The sequence below is a fragment of the Podarcis muralis genome, chromosome 16 (genome assembly GCF_964188315.1).
Source record: "Podarcis muralis chromosome 16, rPodMur119.hap1.1, whole genome shotgun sequence".
NCBI lineage: Eukaryota > Metazoa > Chordata > Lepidosauria > Squamata > Lacertidae > Podarcis > Podarcis muralis.
In genome coordinates, this window is record NC_135670.1 from 37,504,401 (window position 1) to 37,519,333 (window position 14,933).

The 14,933-nt window shown below is 44.1% G+C and overlaps 1 protein-coding gene across 6 annotated transcripts in view; it reads right to left on the minus strand.

Moving 5' to 3' along the window:
- The window catches only part of SETD1B (SET domain containing 1B, histone lysine methyltransferase), a 52,366-nt gene that overhangs the window by 20,897 nt on the left and 16,536 nt on the right, over positions 1-14,933 (minus strand). For all 6 annotated transcript variants that reach the window (XM_077920833.1, XM_028709288.2, XM_028709287.2 and 3 more), the window contains exons 7-10: positions 4,121-4,888; positions 2,933-3,106; positions 2,098-2,185; positions 36-253 (exon numbers count right to left, since the gene is read on the minus strand). In XM_077920833.1, the coding sequence (XP_077776959.1) occupies positions 36-253; positions 2,098-2,185; positions 2,933-3,106; positions 4,121-4,888 (1,248 nt within the window). The remainder of the gene's footprint in view (positions 1-35; positions 254-2,097; positions 2,186-2,932; positions 3,107-4,120; positions 4,889-14,933) is intronic.

Consider the following 14,933-nt stretch of genomic DNA (forward strand, 5'->3'; position numbering starts at 1 on the left):
AAGAGAAAAAAGCCCAGGTTGGTTGTGGGACCTACCTTGTCAGAAACAGATTTCATCACCCCTTCCCCTTCCTCTTCCTCCTGCTCGGCCTCCTTTTCAGAAGATGTTTCCTCCTCCTTGCCTGAATCCTCCTCTTCTCCTTCACTGTCTAGTTCCAGCGGCCTTCCGGGTCTCCTCCTGAGGCCGACCACTTCGCCATCTTTCTTGGAGAGGTCTGAGGCTGCATCCGGCAGGTCTCGATCTCGTTCTGATTCTGGGAGTGTGAAAATGCACGAAACAGTTGAAGCAGCAGCCAGCTATGACATTCCCAAAGTGACAAAAATGGATTCCTGCCTTAGAAAACTGAAAGTAGGTGGGTTTTTAAAAAAGTGTTTTCTTTCGCTTGCTCATTTGTTAAATAAATAGATTTTAAGGAGAAAGAAAATACAGCTAATGAAATGCTCTTGATACTTGTGTCACCTTGAAAATATGTTACGTGTTAGGAGAATAATAATAATAATAATAAATTTTATTTATATCCCGCCCTCCCCAGCCGAAGCCGGGCTCAGGGCAGCTAACAACAATAAACTACATACTTGGCGTTATTCTATCTCCCATGTATATAACACACCAGAGAAGTGGGAGTCATTATGATGGGCCCTGGGTTTAGGTGGGAAAGGGGCAGCTGAATGCCACATTGTACCCCACATCCGAGTTCTCTCTCTAGAAGAAAGAAGGCAACCATGGAAGGAAGCTTTGCTATCACTGCAGCAGTGTCCTCAAGTCTAGCATTTTGGCTTTTCTTAGGAGTCTTAGGGTCCGGTTAAATCTCGCGAAGGAGGATAAAGGGACTCACTCCAAAGGCTTCACAGAAAGGGTGGTTTTTGAGGGATGGATCTGAAGGAAGAGGATGCCTGTGGCGGATGGAAACATTTGGTTCTTCTGTGCACATGGGATCTGCATCTCTGGACATGCACCCTATGCAAGGATTTATTGTTCAAGACACCATTTCTGACACATTAAGAAATAGGGGAAGAAATCTCCATCCCTCAGTAGCTGAATGTTTGGGAACCTCAGAGCTTTTAATCCAATACATTCAATATGATGAAATGTTTTCAGTGCATTAGTGGCACAATCCAGTCCATGCTAAAAATTAACCACTGATTACATTTAGGGGCAAATAAGCCTGTGCTTATTGCTGCCACCAAGGTCCATAGGCCTGCAAAGCTTAACTTGGCTGGTTGCACCCTATGAGTTTAGGAAAAAGAGGTTGAGCGTGGGCCTTGCTTGTTAGCTGCAATCTGGCTTCCTTAAATCTTTCAAGAAGATGGTATGCAATCTAGGAAGAGTTAAGTACACCAAAACTTTATCCCGGTCAATAGGGCTTAAATGCACAGCAAAGGAAGGAACTCCCAGTTTCTCTTCCTAGTTAGGTTACTGAACTCCAGTCAGGCTATGTCCTTCCAAAGCTGGTAAGAAATTGGTGCTTGAATACTGAACAACTGTGGGTGCTCAGAAAAAAACAACAAGAAAACAAAGACAAAAAACTGTGGGTGCTCAGATTAATGAAGTGCACTATGTCAAGATGACTACTACTTAATTAATTATATTAGTCATATAATTATTATAGTAATACTATTACTAATTATTATAATTATAGTAATTATTATAGTACACTAATCAATATTATTATTATTATTATTATTATTATTATTATTATTATTAGCCTTCTCCAAGGAGCTCTGGGAGGACAAAGCATTTAATGATAATTAACAAGAACTGTGGGGTGTGTGTCTTTCATTTCATACTGAAATAGCATTAAACCAGTTATAACACTGAACAGCCTGTTCTTTCCATGATGCAAAAATATTTTTACCGTGATTTACTTAATGGAACAGTGCCCATCTTAACTGCAACACTGAACACGGAGTCTTATCTGTGTTACAGATTGGTCCCAAATATGACATTAAATTGCAAAAATTAGGACAAAGAGAATTTGGAACTCTTAGTTTTGCATAGAGTGTCCAGATTGAGAGACAAATCACCAGCGTGAAGATTAGAGGATTCAGCAGTGTGAAACCCTTACTGTGTTTTGGAGGAAAATATGGCTTCACAAACCTTCATCTTCATCATCTACCGAAGTAGAGGGACGGATTCTCTTCTGGTCTCCAGCTGAGGCAGCTTCAGGTGGCTCCTTTCTCTTCACCTGCAGAAAGGACAGAATTAACCAATTTTGGGAGATGTACTTGTTTTTAGATTTACAAGTACTCCCCACTTCACAGCATACAAGAACCTTACTCCCAAAAAATGACTACATGGGAGTGCCAATGTTTGCTTTCCTTTTTATGTTTGTGAACACATTTTTACTTCAGTTTGTAATTTAAAAGGCAACAGAACAATTAGACCAGTGTGAACATCAATACTGAAATTGTGTGAACATCAAAATTGCCATTGAAGCCAGTTCAAACATCTAAATACACAGAAGTGCAAACATGTGAATTAGGAAAGTTGGAATAAGACAGAAACCTTAAAGTCTTATCACCTCTTTTATTCAATCTGTTAAAAGATTTCTGATAAAGGTGATGTTCTTCCTTACAGATCTCCAACCACTTTCCATGTCTGCATGCTTTCTCTAAACAACACTCTCCCCCCTAACTTTTCCCCATCCCTCAAGTCTTCCAGTGTGCTCTCTAAAACCCACATGGGGATAGAGGCAACTGTTAATCCTTCTGCACCATCATAAATCAGCCAGTAATAGAACTGGTGGTGGTGTGAAGAGCCAATACTGGGTTATTAATCATTTCTGTAAGGTTAGAGAGCTAAAAGTCCAGGCAGTTTATTGGGCAAAAAGTGTGCAACAGCTGAGACATTAAAACTGTGACTCAATTTTAACATTATTTACAGTTCTATAGGAAAGCAGGGTTCATATTATGATACTGAAGGCTGCTCTTACCTTGAAAGATGGCAACCGGATGGCCCCGCGTAACCCAATGCCCAAGCCAATCCCCTCGTAACCCAGCCCTTCTCCTTTGTTCCAGTTCTCCAGAAGACAAGATGTGATGCGGTCCTTTGGTTTTGGCTTCTCCTCATCTTTATGTTCTCCAGATTTTACTGGAGTAAGTGATGCCTATGCAAGACAAGTAGGATTAAAAAAGAGGACACTAACACACTGGTGCAGACGCTAAAAATTGGGTGCTTGAACAAAGCAGCAGCATCTACTCATACGAAAGCTCTAATTTCCCTGAACAAGTACAGACTTAAGGTGCTCAAATCCATCAATAGCACTTATGGAACATCTCTGCTTGACTTCCATTGGAAAAGTTCAGCCTGAACAAATTCTAGGGAGGAGGCAAACGTCAAAAACATCTGAAGGATGTGCCTACTTTCCCTACTGCAGAGTGTCCATCGATTAAACTGCAAACTCTCCACCTTGCCTGGCAGAAAACAACCTTAATTTGGCATGATCCTTTTGTGGTGCAAAAACCATGTAGGTTTTCTCATGTAGGCTGTAGCCTAATATCCACTATGGGTTTTAGGAATTTGCGAAGGTCAGGCAGTGCTAAGTACACTTTTGCCATTTGTAAAGACATGGACATACTCTAAGCCAGGCACAGGCAAACTCGGCCCTCCAGATGTTTTGGGACTGCAGCTCCCATCATCCCTAGCTAACAGGACCAGTGGGAATTGTAGTCTCAAAACATCTGGAGGGCCGAGATTGCCTATGCCTGCTCTAAGCCATGTCTGACGTCACACAGAAATCACACACAAACATACACAGAGAGCTGCCTCAAATGGAGTCATGCATCTAGCGCCATACTGCCTACTCCAAACACAGCTGACTCTCTAGTCTAGGGTTTCAGATAAAAGACTTTCACCCCCCCCTACACTAGAGATCCCTTTAAAACAACAACAGCAATAACCTTGAGTTATAAGGAATCAGACCTGTGCTCTTATACATGCATGCATGCACTAAGCTTTATTATGACAGGTGATTGCCTTGCCATCCACCTGTCATGTTACTTGTTTTATGTATGTCCAAGCCTGAACTGGGGGAAACATAGAAAGATGCAAAGAGGCAGGTGGTGCAAACTGTCTGTCATTGCAAAGCCACTGGAAAAGAGGGGTGAGATTTGATGGTTACCTTTGCCAGACGCTCTTTCTTGTCCCACCAGTCATCAAATGCCCTGAAGGCCACCACCTCCACCATCTTCCGGTTTAAATCCCTCTTCATTATTGCTTTAAGTTCCTTCACAATCACCAAGAGGACACCATCCACAGTGGCCTTATGCGGATCTTCCTTCTTGGGCTGGTAACCCGGAGGAGGAACCGAGGGGTCAAACTTGGGCAAAGGGGGCCACTGCTGTCCACGGTTGATAGCTGCTCCCATGGAAAAGTGTCGGTAGGGAGGAAGGTTGACAAACTGCATCCGGTTCCCCATGAACGGGGGGTACTGGTAAGTGTTCTGCCCTTGCATCAAGCGGCTCAGCATTTGGGTTTGCATTTGAAAAGACATTGACATGCCTCCCCATTGGTTGCCCAAGACACTGATCATATCTACTTGCATGAGGGGAAACATCCCAGGATGGAACGGAGGAAGTGGAGGCAAGATATGAGGGGGAGGAACCCCAGGAGGCGCTGGGAGAGGGGGAGGCGGGACGGTGACTGCGGGGTGAGTTGGGGGAGGCGGGGGAGGGAGAGGCGGAGGAGGGGGCATTGGGAAGACTGGCTGGGGTGGGGGTGGGGGAGGCAGGGGAGGAAAACCATGGGGAGGCATAGGAATTGAGGGAGCCATCACAGCTGAGTTGCCAACAGAAGTATTCACCACAATGTTTTTGGCACATTCTGTGCTTGGAGATTGGTTCATTTCATCATCGGAGATCTCCATGTCTTCCCCTGAAGACTGATGACACTGTGAGGAAAAGAGAAACATATTCTGCCTAGTTTAGGATTACAGTCCCATTAGCACGACAAGTAAATAAAAATCGGGGAGGGGGAGTAACTTTGTCTCCTCAAGTCATGTGCATCCAAGACAACTTAGTATTTTCTTGGGAGACATTCAGTTCAACAAAACATGTAAAATCACATCCTATGACGTGCTCAAACTGTCAGGGCTTTTTGTATATTAAAACCTGAAGAACTTTACCACAAGGCCATCTTAATACTATTTGGACCTTTCCCCCTAACTATGAACACCCCCAGTTCAAAATGTAGCACTAAAAGCAATCCAGAAATCTAATCTGGTTTTCATCAAGTATCCGCTGATCAATTTACTACCACCAGAGGGCAGTTGCTTCCAAAAAGCAAAGTTTACAGAAAGAAATGTGCTCTTTACCAGCCTGTGGCTAAATGAAAAAGAACATGGATTTAAATCAGCAAAGGACAACATATAATCACAAGAAACTCTCCTGTAACCCTTACCTATTCTTGATTCTGCTTAGGAACAACTCAGGAGTCGTAGGAAGGTGAGAGAATATAAAACTGAATATGGAAAGAAGCCACACAGAGCTGTCAATGGAAGTTTCATCTTGGATGGAGAAGTCCCAATATTTTGCCCAAGGCTACCTAACAAGTTCAGGTTAAGAGATGCTCTCACTCAACTTCAGTTTGTCCCCCGCAAAAATGGAGAAACCACCTTTTGCTGTTTCTTGCACCAGTAGTCTATCACAGTCATGGCCAGACTTGGCCCTCCAGATGTTTTGGAACTACAACTCCCATCCTTCCTAGCTAACAGGACCAGTGGTCAGAGATGATGGGAACTGTAGTCCCAAAACATCTGGAGGGCCAAGTTTGGCCATGCCTGGTCTATCATGTCAGAGCAAAGTGCAATGAAGTTGGCATATCAGCTTGAAGATTAAAATGATAAAATAGCAGTAAGAGAGGAGAAAAGGCACATTTGCAAAACAGGTGGGTTGCGCGTGTTTGTTGCTCAGTTCAACAAGCCCTTTAGTGAACATGCTGCAAACACTACTAGAATGGGCCTGTCCCTGGAGCAAGCACATGGCGCACAGAGCCCCACTGCCTCTCTTCCTTTTCATGGCAATGATAGTAGTGCCACCCCCTCCTTCTTGGCTTACTTTCTGCCACAAATTTAGCAGCAACAGTCTCTCTCACACATTTCAACCGGTGAGTTCCTCTGCTTCCACCCTCCCTGCCTTGCTCTAGAAAGAGAGGAGGTGGAAAGTCTCTTGGGTGAACAGAAAACGGCAGGGCCACCAGTCATGGCTCTCAGTGCCAGGAGAGAGTGGGATGGTAGGACCCAAACCAACGGCTTCAAGTTACAGGAAAGGAGATCCCAACTCAACATCAGGAAGAACTTTCTAACAGTAAGTGCTGTTTGACAGTGGAACAGTCTCCTTTGGGAGGTGGTGGACTCTCCTTCCTTGGAGTTTTTAAGCAGAGGTTGGGTGGCCACCTGTCATAGATGCTTCAGCCGAGATTCCTGAATTCCAGCGGGTTGGGCTAAATGACTGTCAGCATCCCTTCCAACTCTATGATTCTGTGAATATAGGGCTGGAGCAATCATTCCTATTTGCCCCCTCCAGGGATGGCCCTGGGTGGGAAGAAAGGCTCCGTCCATCTCTGCTGGAAAGTGGAACTTGAGGATAACTTGAATATAGGAAAAGAAAAAGCCTGGATAACATGCTCTGATACATGGAGTGTGGGTCAATAAACAGGCAAAAGGCACACCTTCCTGACTTATTTTACTTATGCTATACTCTAGATTGGTTCATCTTTGCCTCTCTCTCTCCCTCACAAAAAGTTGTGTCTTTTTTTGGCAAGATCATAATGTACCAGGTGAAGCCCAGTGCAAAACTGCTGGCCTCGGTCTATGAGAATGCAACCCTTCCCATATAACACATGGCAGCCAAAGTCCACCCCACCTCTGTGGGCAGCTCAGAGTACCTTGGGGCATGGGAAGTGCACAGGAAATATTTTAACCAATATTTAAATATATGGGCATATTTGCCATTTGTATTCTGAAATAGGAAATAGGAATCACAGATGGGTTGAAGGCAAGTTGGGTGAATTAAAAGCTACCACCAAAACCTTATGAACTTTATGCAGAGGCAACATTGCAAAAGCCCCGTGTGGCTCCAATAGCTTCATGGCTGGCAACTGACCTGCATGCATAGAGGGGACAAGTTTTGCAATCCAAAATTTATTTTAAGCAATACATTAGAAATATGATGGGGAAATGGGAGAGGAAAAAGGAGTGGGGAAATATACCCAAAATCAAAAGAAAGCCAGCTGGAAGGAGGAGGCTGTCAATTAAGCAGAGTTCAATTAAAATAAAATTCAGAAGGATAAAAAGCTTGTTCAAGACAAGAGAAATCATGGAGAGTAAGAAAGAACAAATGCAGAAAGCAGGGTGTAGCCAGGGAGGAAGAAAAACAGGGTCTAGGCAGAGAGTGAATGTAGAAGAAAAATGCTATGGCTTAGCTTTTTAAAATTGTTTTAACTGAAGATTAAACTTTCAGTTCATCAAGTCCTTTTAATGGATGTTACATTCAATGTGAGACACTAATGTTAATGAGAGCATGGGGTTAGAGGGGAAAGAGAGGTGGGGAAGAGAGAAGGGGGGACAGTAAATTTTTCATTATTTTACATAGTGTATGTGCCTAGTTTTGCCCCTGCAGAAAGGCCCCTGTAGTAGAGCATGTAATAGAGTGTTGGACTAGGACCTGGGAGACCAGGGTTCAGATCCCCACTCAGCCATAACTCACTGGGTGGCCTCTGGCCAGTCCCTGCCTCTCATCCTAATTTACCCCACAGGATTGTTGTGGGGATTAAAAGAGGAGGGGGAGAACCATGTGCACCACATTGAGCTCCTTGGGGAAAAGGTGGCTATAAATGCTATCCATCAATCCTGGTCCACAGGCGTCCAGTGAGCTTCAGTACAAGGTGGGAGGCCAGAATGCAGGCCTCCCTCAAAGTCCAACAAGTCTCTCTGCAGCTTGCCCAAGCTGATGCCTTCCAGTTACACCACAGATCCCACCATCCCTGCCCACTGGGCCATGCTGCCCGAGCCTCATGAGAGTTTTAGTCCCAAACATGTGGAGGGTGCCAGGTTGGGGAAGCCTGCATTACATTATCCAGATATCAAATATATTTTGGCATAGTACCTATTGGTGAATTATGGTGCTGGAGGAGACGCTTGAGAGTCCCAAGGACTGCAAGAAGATCAAACCTATCCATTCTGAAGGAAATCAGCCCTGAGTGCTCACTGAAGGACAGATCCTGAAGCTGAGGCTCCAATACTTTGGCCACCTCATGAGAAGAGAAGACTCCCTGGAAAAGACCTGATGCTGAGAAAGATTGAGGGCATAAGGAGAAGGGGACGATAGAGGACGAGATGGTTGGACAGTGTTAAAGAAGCTACCAACATGAGTTTGACTAAACTGCGGGAGGCAGTGGAAGACAGGAGGGCCTGGCGTGCTCTGGTCCAGGGGGTCACGAAGAGTCGGACACGACTAAACAACTAAAAAACAACCACCACCAATTTGAACCATGCAGCAAGAAAACAAAGAAGACCAGCAGCTCCTTCCAGAGTAGATGTTGCATCGAATATCTGCTGTTTATTCTCCAAGAAGCAGCCAGACAGCGTGTCCCCTCTGTCTAGGGTTGTTTTCACCAGTGCTCTGAAGCACACCGGCCCACTTGAGCCAAAGCACATGGATTGCAACTGCCACCTGCCATCTACCTACAGGGCTGGGCTGCTACTGCTCACCCCAGTCCAAATGCTTGTTAAAATACAATACTACACCTTGCTGGAAGGAAAGAAAACTGAACAACAAAAGGCCTCGTTTACAGTGCTTTATTAAACTCTCACGAGAGGAAATTTAAACTGAGCTTTCCAGACGCAGAGGGGTGGAGGGAGATATTCCCCTGAAAACTGCCACACACTCCCAAGACTACTGGCTTGTAAAGAAATGCCACCGTGCTGGTGTTTGTGCCGCACAATGCGGCAGGCTCAGGTGCAGCTTCCTAATTAGTTATCGCCTCTTACCAAGAGAAATTGGTAAAAGGGGCAAGTGAGAAAATGGGGCCGGTGGGGCGGGGAGCAGGGAGAGAACCAGTTGATCACAGCGGGGAACTTGCAGAGAGAGCAAAGCCACTCACCTCTCTCTAAAGAGGGAATTTCCAAGGGATGCAAAATGCCCCTTGTTCGTAAACAACAACTTTGTTTTGCACCAGAGGCTCGAGCAAGAGACAGACTTTTAAGACTCTGGTTTGTGGTCCATGCCCTTCTTACACCTGTTGTTCTGGAGAGGAGATATCCACACTCCTGGGGATGACAAAGCCCTTCTTGAGGGATAAAGAAGAGGGAGGTGCTCTAATTTTGGCCATGGGCCATCCTCCTTTGCTCTAACGTAAGAGAATTAACTGGCACCTTGACAATGCTACGTGGATACCCAGGGACTGCACATAAAGACCAGAGAGCACGAATGGGGCATTCAGAGCAGCTAACCAAAGGAAATGCAAAAGCACCAGAATTGCCTTGCTGGGGCAGACCTTGTTTAACAAAGATGGCTCTGTCACATTCCTGCCCCCCCAACTTCGGGGAAGGAAGGCAACCCCCCCCCCCCAGCTGCTTGTTTCTCAGCAACTGGTCTTCAGAGGTACTCAGCACCTCTGTCGGATTTTGCTCTTCCTCAAATCTGTTTTTGATTTTTAAAAACTTTCTAAGGGTTGCAATATTTCTTTTTAAGAAACTGAGACAAAGCATACACAGACCCTCCCATTGCTTCTGAAAGGGATCCAACAGGCTCCAAGTCAAAAGGGCAGAATTTTAAAATGAGCCATCTCATTTGCAGAACAACTTCCACCAGACATAGGCTTGCCATTCATCAGGAAAATTCCCGACGTGTTCTGGTTTTCAGGTGTAAAAATGGGGGGGGGGGGGAATGTGGCAAAATGTCATGGAAAACCTGGGTGTATGGCAACGAACAATTCTGGTGGTTTCCTTGAAAAAGCTCAGCAACTTTGCGGGTGTCAGGAAAAGCAGACAGCATTTCATTAAGTTCTGGAAAAGGATAGCAAGAAGACCAGCGATGAAGGCTTGCACATTTGCAAGATGATTTGCGACTCAGATTGTGAAGTCTGCAACACCACGATAACAAGACACTTAGGATGAACCCCCTTCAGACGAAGAAGTATCTCAAATTCTCAACCATTGAGCCATGAGAGCTGGGCAATAACTGCGCTTCTCTGCAAAAAAACTGCCATGCCATTAACATAGAATGGGGCAAGGCAATATTTAGCATTTGGTCTCCTGCCACCCCATGTTTTCCTAATTTGGAACCGGGTGACTGGAACAGAGGAAGCCTGCAACTTTAATGCCATATCCCTGTTCAGATGCTGGAGGAGTGGAGCCTTGGTAATATTTGCCCCCGCTAAAAAAATCCCCACCACAATGATAATAATAATAACTATTCCTTCATTGTTGCTACATTTTAAGCCATGGGTACTCAAGTGAAAAGAACACTCCGCTTCAAATACTCTGGTTTCTCTGCAGATCGTATAAAAGAACACTCCGTTTAGCCATAAAACCAGTTTCCTCTTACTAGGTTTGCAAAAAATCCAAACAGCCTTTAGGTTTGGAACCTATTCTGCGTTACAAGGCGCAGACTCAGAATTATGTCATAATAAAAACAAGTATGCTCCTAAACATGTACAGAGTGTGGTTCTCTCACTATCACATTGTAGCCCATCATGCACCAGATATAAGGATGTCAAGGTCAGAGGATGCAGTTTCCAATGAGGTGTGAGCCACGGTGGTGTCAGACCTTCGCTTGTTGGAAACTGAGCCCCCACACCCAGCAAAATAAGATTCCTTGACACTTGTACATGGAAGCAAGTTTTATTGATTTCAATGGAACTTGTACTCCAGGGGTGACCTTGAGATCACATTCAAAAGCTCTGCTATCTGGATTCATAATAATCTGGGCTGAAAGTAGATGAATAGGATGGTCAATGTGTTTGTGACAAATTACATTTCTCAGCATATGCTTAATATTATTTATAAAATGAATACATACATCCAAAACAACTAATTTAACCAAATGAACAAAAAAATCACAGCAAGAACAATTCCAGGGATCACTACCCTCAAGCTTACTTAGAATAAAAATTCCTAGAAAAGGCAGAAATGATATGTAGCCAACACTGCTGCTTTCTAAGAAAGTACAGTGAGAAGACTTTGTGTAATATGCAAACTTTGAAAGCCTCAAAGTCTAATCTGGCACCTGAGAGCGAAAGAGGTACTCCTGCCTACAACCACAACTGGTTTTCTAAACTTTCTACAGTTAATATGATAGAAGAGAGCCATCCTCCTGTCAGCTTCATTGCTGAGCAAGTTCTTCCCACTTTCCAATCCTGTAGAAGCAATGAACAAGCACTGCATGATCAACCTACAGGCAGCCTGTTTTCAGATAGCTGTAGACTAAGATCCCATACACAGTTAAGATGAGAGCAAGTTCCACTGCATTCAATTGGTCTTACTTCTGAGTAGACATGTCTAGGATTTTGCTCCTGATTCTAAGTCCCAGGTAGAGATCTATCATTTAATAGCCAAAAGCTGCATAATGTCTCACATGGATTTTTATCAGTGTGGCATGCAATTTGTCAAATTTAGGGAAGTGCATAAGAAATTAGATGAAAGAGGAAAGGCATTTGGCTATGCAAATCTCTCAATCTCACATGGCCTCTTACAATGGGTGAACAGCTCTAATCTGTCTAATGGGAGATCCACTGAGGATGAAGCTGAACATGACTCTACATTGTAGCAGAGGAGTGAAGGATCAGCGTGTTGCAATTACTATTGTGGCAGATGTAGCCTTGGAAGGCCAGGGTTCAAATCTATCTTCACACATTAATTGGACATCCTTGGCCAAGTCAACGGGACAGAGGCACACCTCACACGAGGGACCCATTTCAGGGCTCAGAGTGGCCCCCAGCTGGAAAGAAAGGCTGACCTTGCAGTTATTTTGGCCATCTTTACCTTACCACACTGATGAATTACTTGCTGCCTGAGAGTAATCCACCAGGGACTGTGGGCAAGCAGTGTCCAGGGTGAGATCCAGAAGTGGGTACAGCCAGAGCCTGCAGGGCAATGGTCCATTTATTGCAAAATAGCAGCTGAATCATTTAATTTTATGACAATACCTCCTTACTGAATCCTAAGGTGTTACAGGCTGCTACATTTTAAGCCAGGGAGAGGAATATTTGACCCCACCCTTGATGTTGCTGGACTACAGCCGCTGGCCATGCTGCATGGGGCTGAAGGAGGATCACAGATTGTTCTAAGCAATAGTCAGAGGGAACACAGAACTAATAAAGATAACTGTACGGTCTGGGTGCATTCGTATGGGAAGCGCTTGTCCTTAAGGTATTGGAGCCTGAAGCTGCATAAAGCTCAAACTTGGAGCAAAGCCTGGAAACCCAATGGTAACCAATCCAGTCTAGCCAGCACTAGTGTTATAGGCTCAAGCTGTCTTGCCCAAGTGAGCAAACAGGCTCCTGAATTCTGCACCAGTTGCAGTTTCCGAACAGTCTCAACCGAGAGGTTACCAGACCATAGACAACAGAAGCTGGACCCCTTCAGACAGAACCACAGCTGGACCACCAGCCAAAACTGATGTGAGCCACTCCGAGCCACAGAGGCCTCCAGGGACTGTCATGAATCCAAACGTACCCCAAATGTGCACATCTGTTCCTTCATGAGAAGTGCAACCCCATCCAGAACAGGGAAGCATCCATTAATGGTGCCTCAAGTCTTATCTGGATTAAGCTTCAGTTTATTGGCATACTGATGACTCCAAATCTACAGAAGATCCTGACCAGTTTTATGCTGATGTTAAACACTGCGGAGTATAAAAGTGAAACCCTACAACGATGTCTCCACAAGGCTGAACAACATCCCTCCATCAACTTTCATGGTCACTCCAGAAGGACACCCTGGTATCAAAAGGAGTCAAGAGATCAAGGAGAACAGGGTCACACTCCCCATCTCTCTCCTAATCACCAAATTCTTGTATGTTCTTGCCTTGCTTCTTCTTGCTAATAGAATGGACGTAAGACAACCCACTGCCTGAAGCCAATCCTGTAAAATTTTCACTGGGGGAGGGGTGGGCAAGAATCCCACTGTGGAAATTAAGTTTGTATGAGAAGGGCACTTCAAAAAGCACACATGAAGCTTTAATAGATAAAGATAGTCTATGCAGAAAGAGGAATCTATTACCAAAGAACTGAAACAACCGATTTCAGAGCAGAATTGCAGCAGCTGTTAAACAGCATGTAATGACACAACACTAAACAACAGGAGGCAAAGAGAGAATATCACATGCATTTGGAACTGAAAAGGGATAGCAGGGAGGCAGAACACAGAGGGAGCTTCATCCAATATAGCTACACCAATTCCTTCCAATAATAGATGCAACTTAATGGGAAGCACTTTCAAGTACATCAAAATGTGTGAAGCAAGTTCACACAATGTGGAAGACTTTTCCCATAGACTGTGGCAACGTCCATCCACACAAATATATGGCAATAATAATTTTAAGCAAAGTGAGAGATATAAGTGGATGAAAGAATGCATACGAACCTGCAAAGTGAATTAGTATAATGTTTGAAAGGAAGAGCGGGAATAAAAATGGTGATATGGAATTCAACCTGATTTGTTAACTGCTACAGAACCAGGAATTGTATTTAACCAGTAAGGCAGGAGGGCACCTATACTGAATGTGTACAACAGTTACGATGCTGATAGAAAAAAGTGGACCTTACAACAAAATGTTGCAGTCCCATATGTTCCTGCTCCACTAAGCCAGCCATGCCCTCCAACACGATATGCCATTCCATTCTCCATTTTCTTGCCACAACAAACTGTTCTGAGCCACCGAGCAGGCTCAGCCCTAACTTTTAGGGTCCATCCCCCGCAAAAAAATCTGTTGTATTTCTGCACACCTTGTGATCCCCCAAATTTGCCGATTCATCATTCTTGTGTGTCACTAGTGCCATTTTGGCTACATAAGTAACGGCACCCACGGTCTGAATATAAATAGAGGGCATTACTGTATACAACAAAGGTCTGCTATTCTTTATATCAATCGTTATAATACCAATCATTTTGCATTATTTTTATTTATCTGAACTCTGTTTTTCCAAAACTATTTATTTCATACAATTATATATTCCTTGATCGTTAAAAAAAAACATTGTTTTAAAAAAGAATAAAACAATAAAAACAGCACAGTTAAAAACAGCTATCTGAAACATTCAAATAATAAGCAACATCTGAAACATTCAAATAATAAGCAACATTATAAGCAACTCCAATAAAAAGTACATTGGCTCCTGCAGACAAGAGGCGGGGCTATGGAGCTAGCAAAACTCTAACAGTTCACAGCTAAAGAAACCAACAGGAGCTCAAATGGCTTTGACATTGACTGATCCAGGAGGTGGTGTACTGAACTCTCACCATGCTGCCTGCCACTTGGTTTAGACCAAAAGGGCTTCCACACTTTGGGGCATTTGTCTCTGGTCAACTGAACCAGGGAGACAGGACCACACCAGTCCAGCATAAGGGCTGGCCACCCATATCCTATCATATTAATTTCCTAATTCCTTGCAAAAATAATCATCACTGCCAAAATTCAAAGCAAGGTAATATTCCAGGAGAGTTTCTGAAGTACAGATCTCATGCAGTTCACAGAGCAACTAGTGCCAAGCACTACCATGTAAAAACAGATAAACAAGGAAGGAGTCACCTCTGATGGAATCCTGGCTTTTTTTAAAGGGTCATACCCACTTTTATGATCTGTTCAACAGATCACGCCACATACTTTAGCCAGCTTCCTGCCTGGAGGCAACAAGAACTGGGCAATTCTTTGGGCAAACCAAACTGTGTTGGAGCAGGTCCTCCAGGACAGCACAAGGGGAAACCTGAGGATATT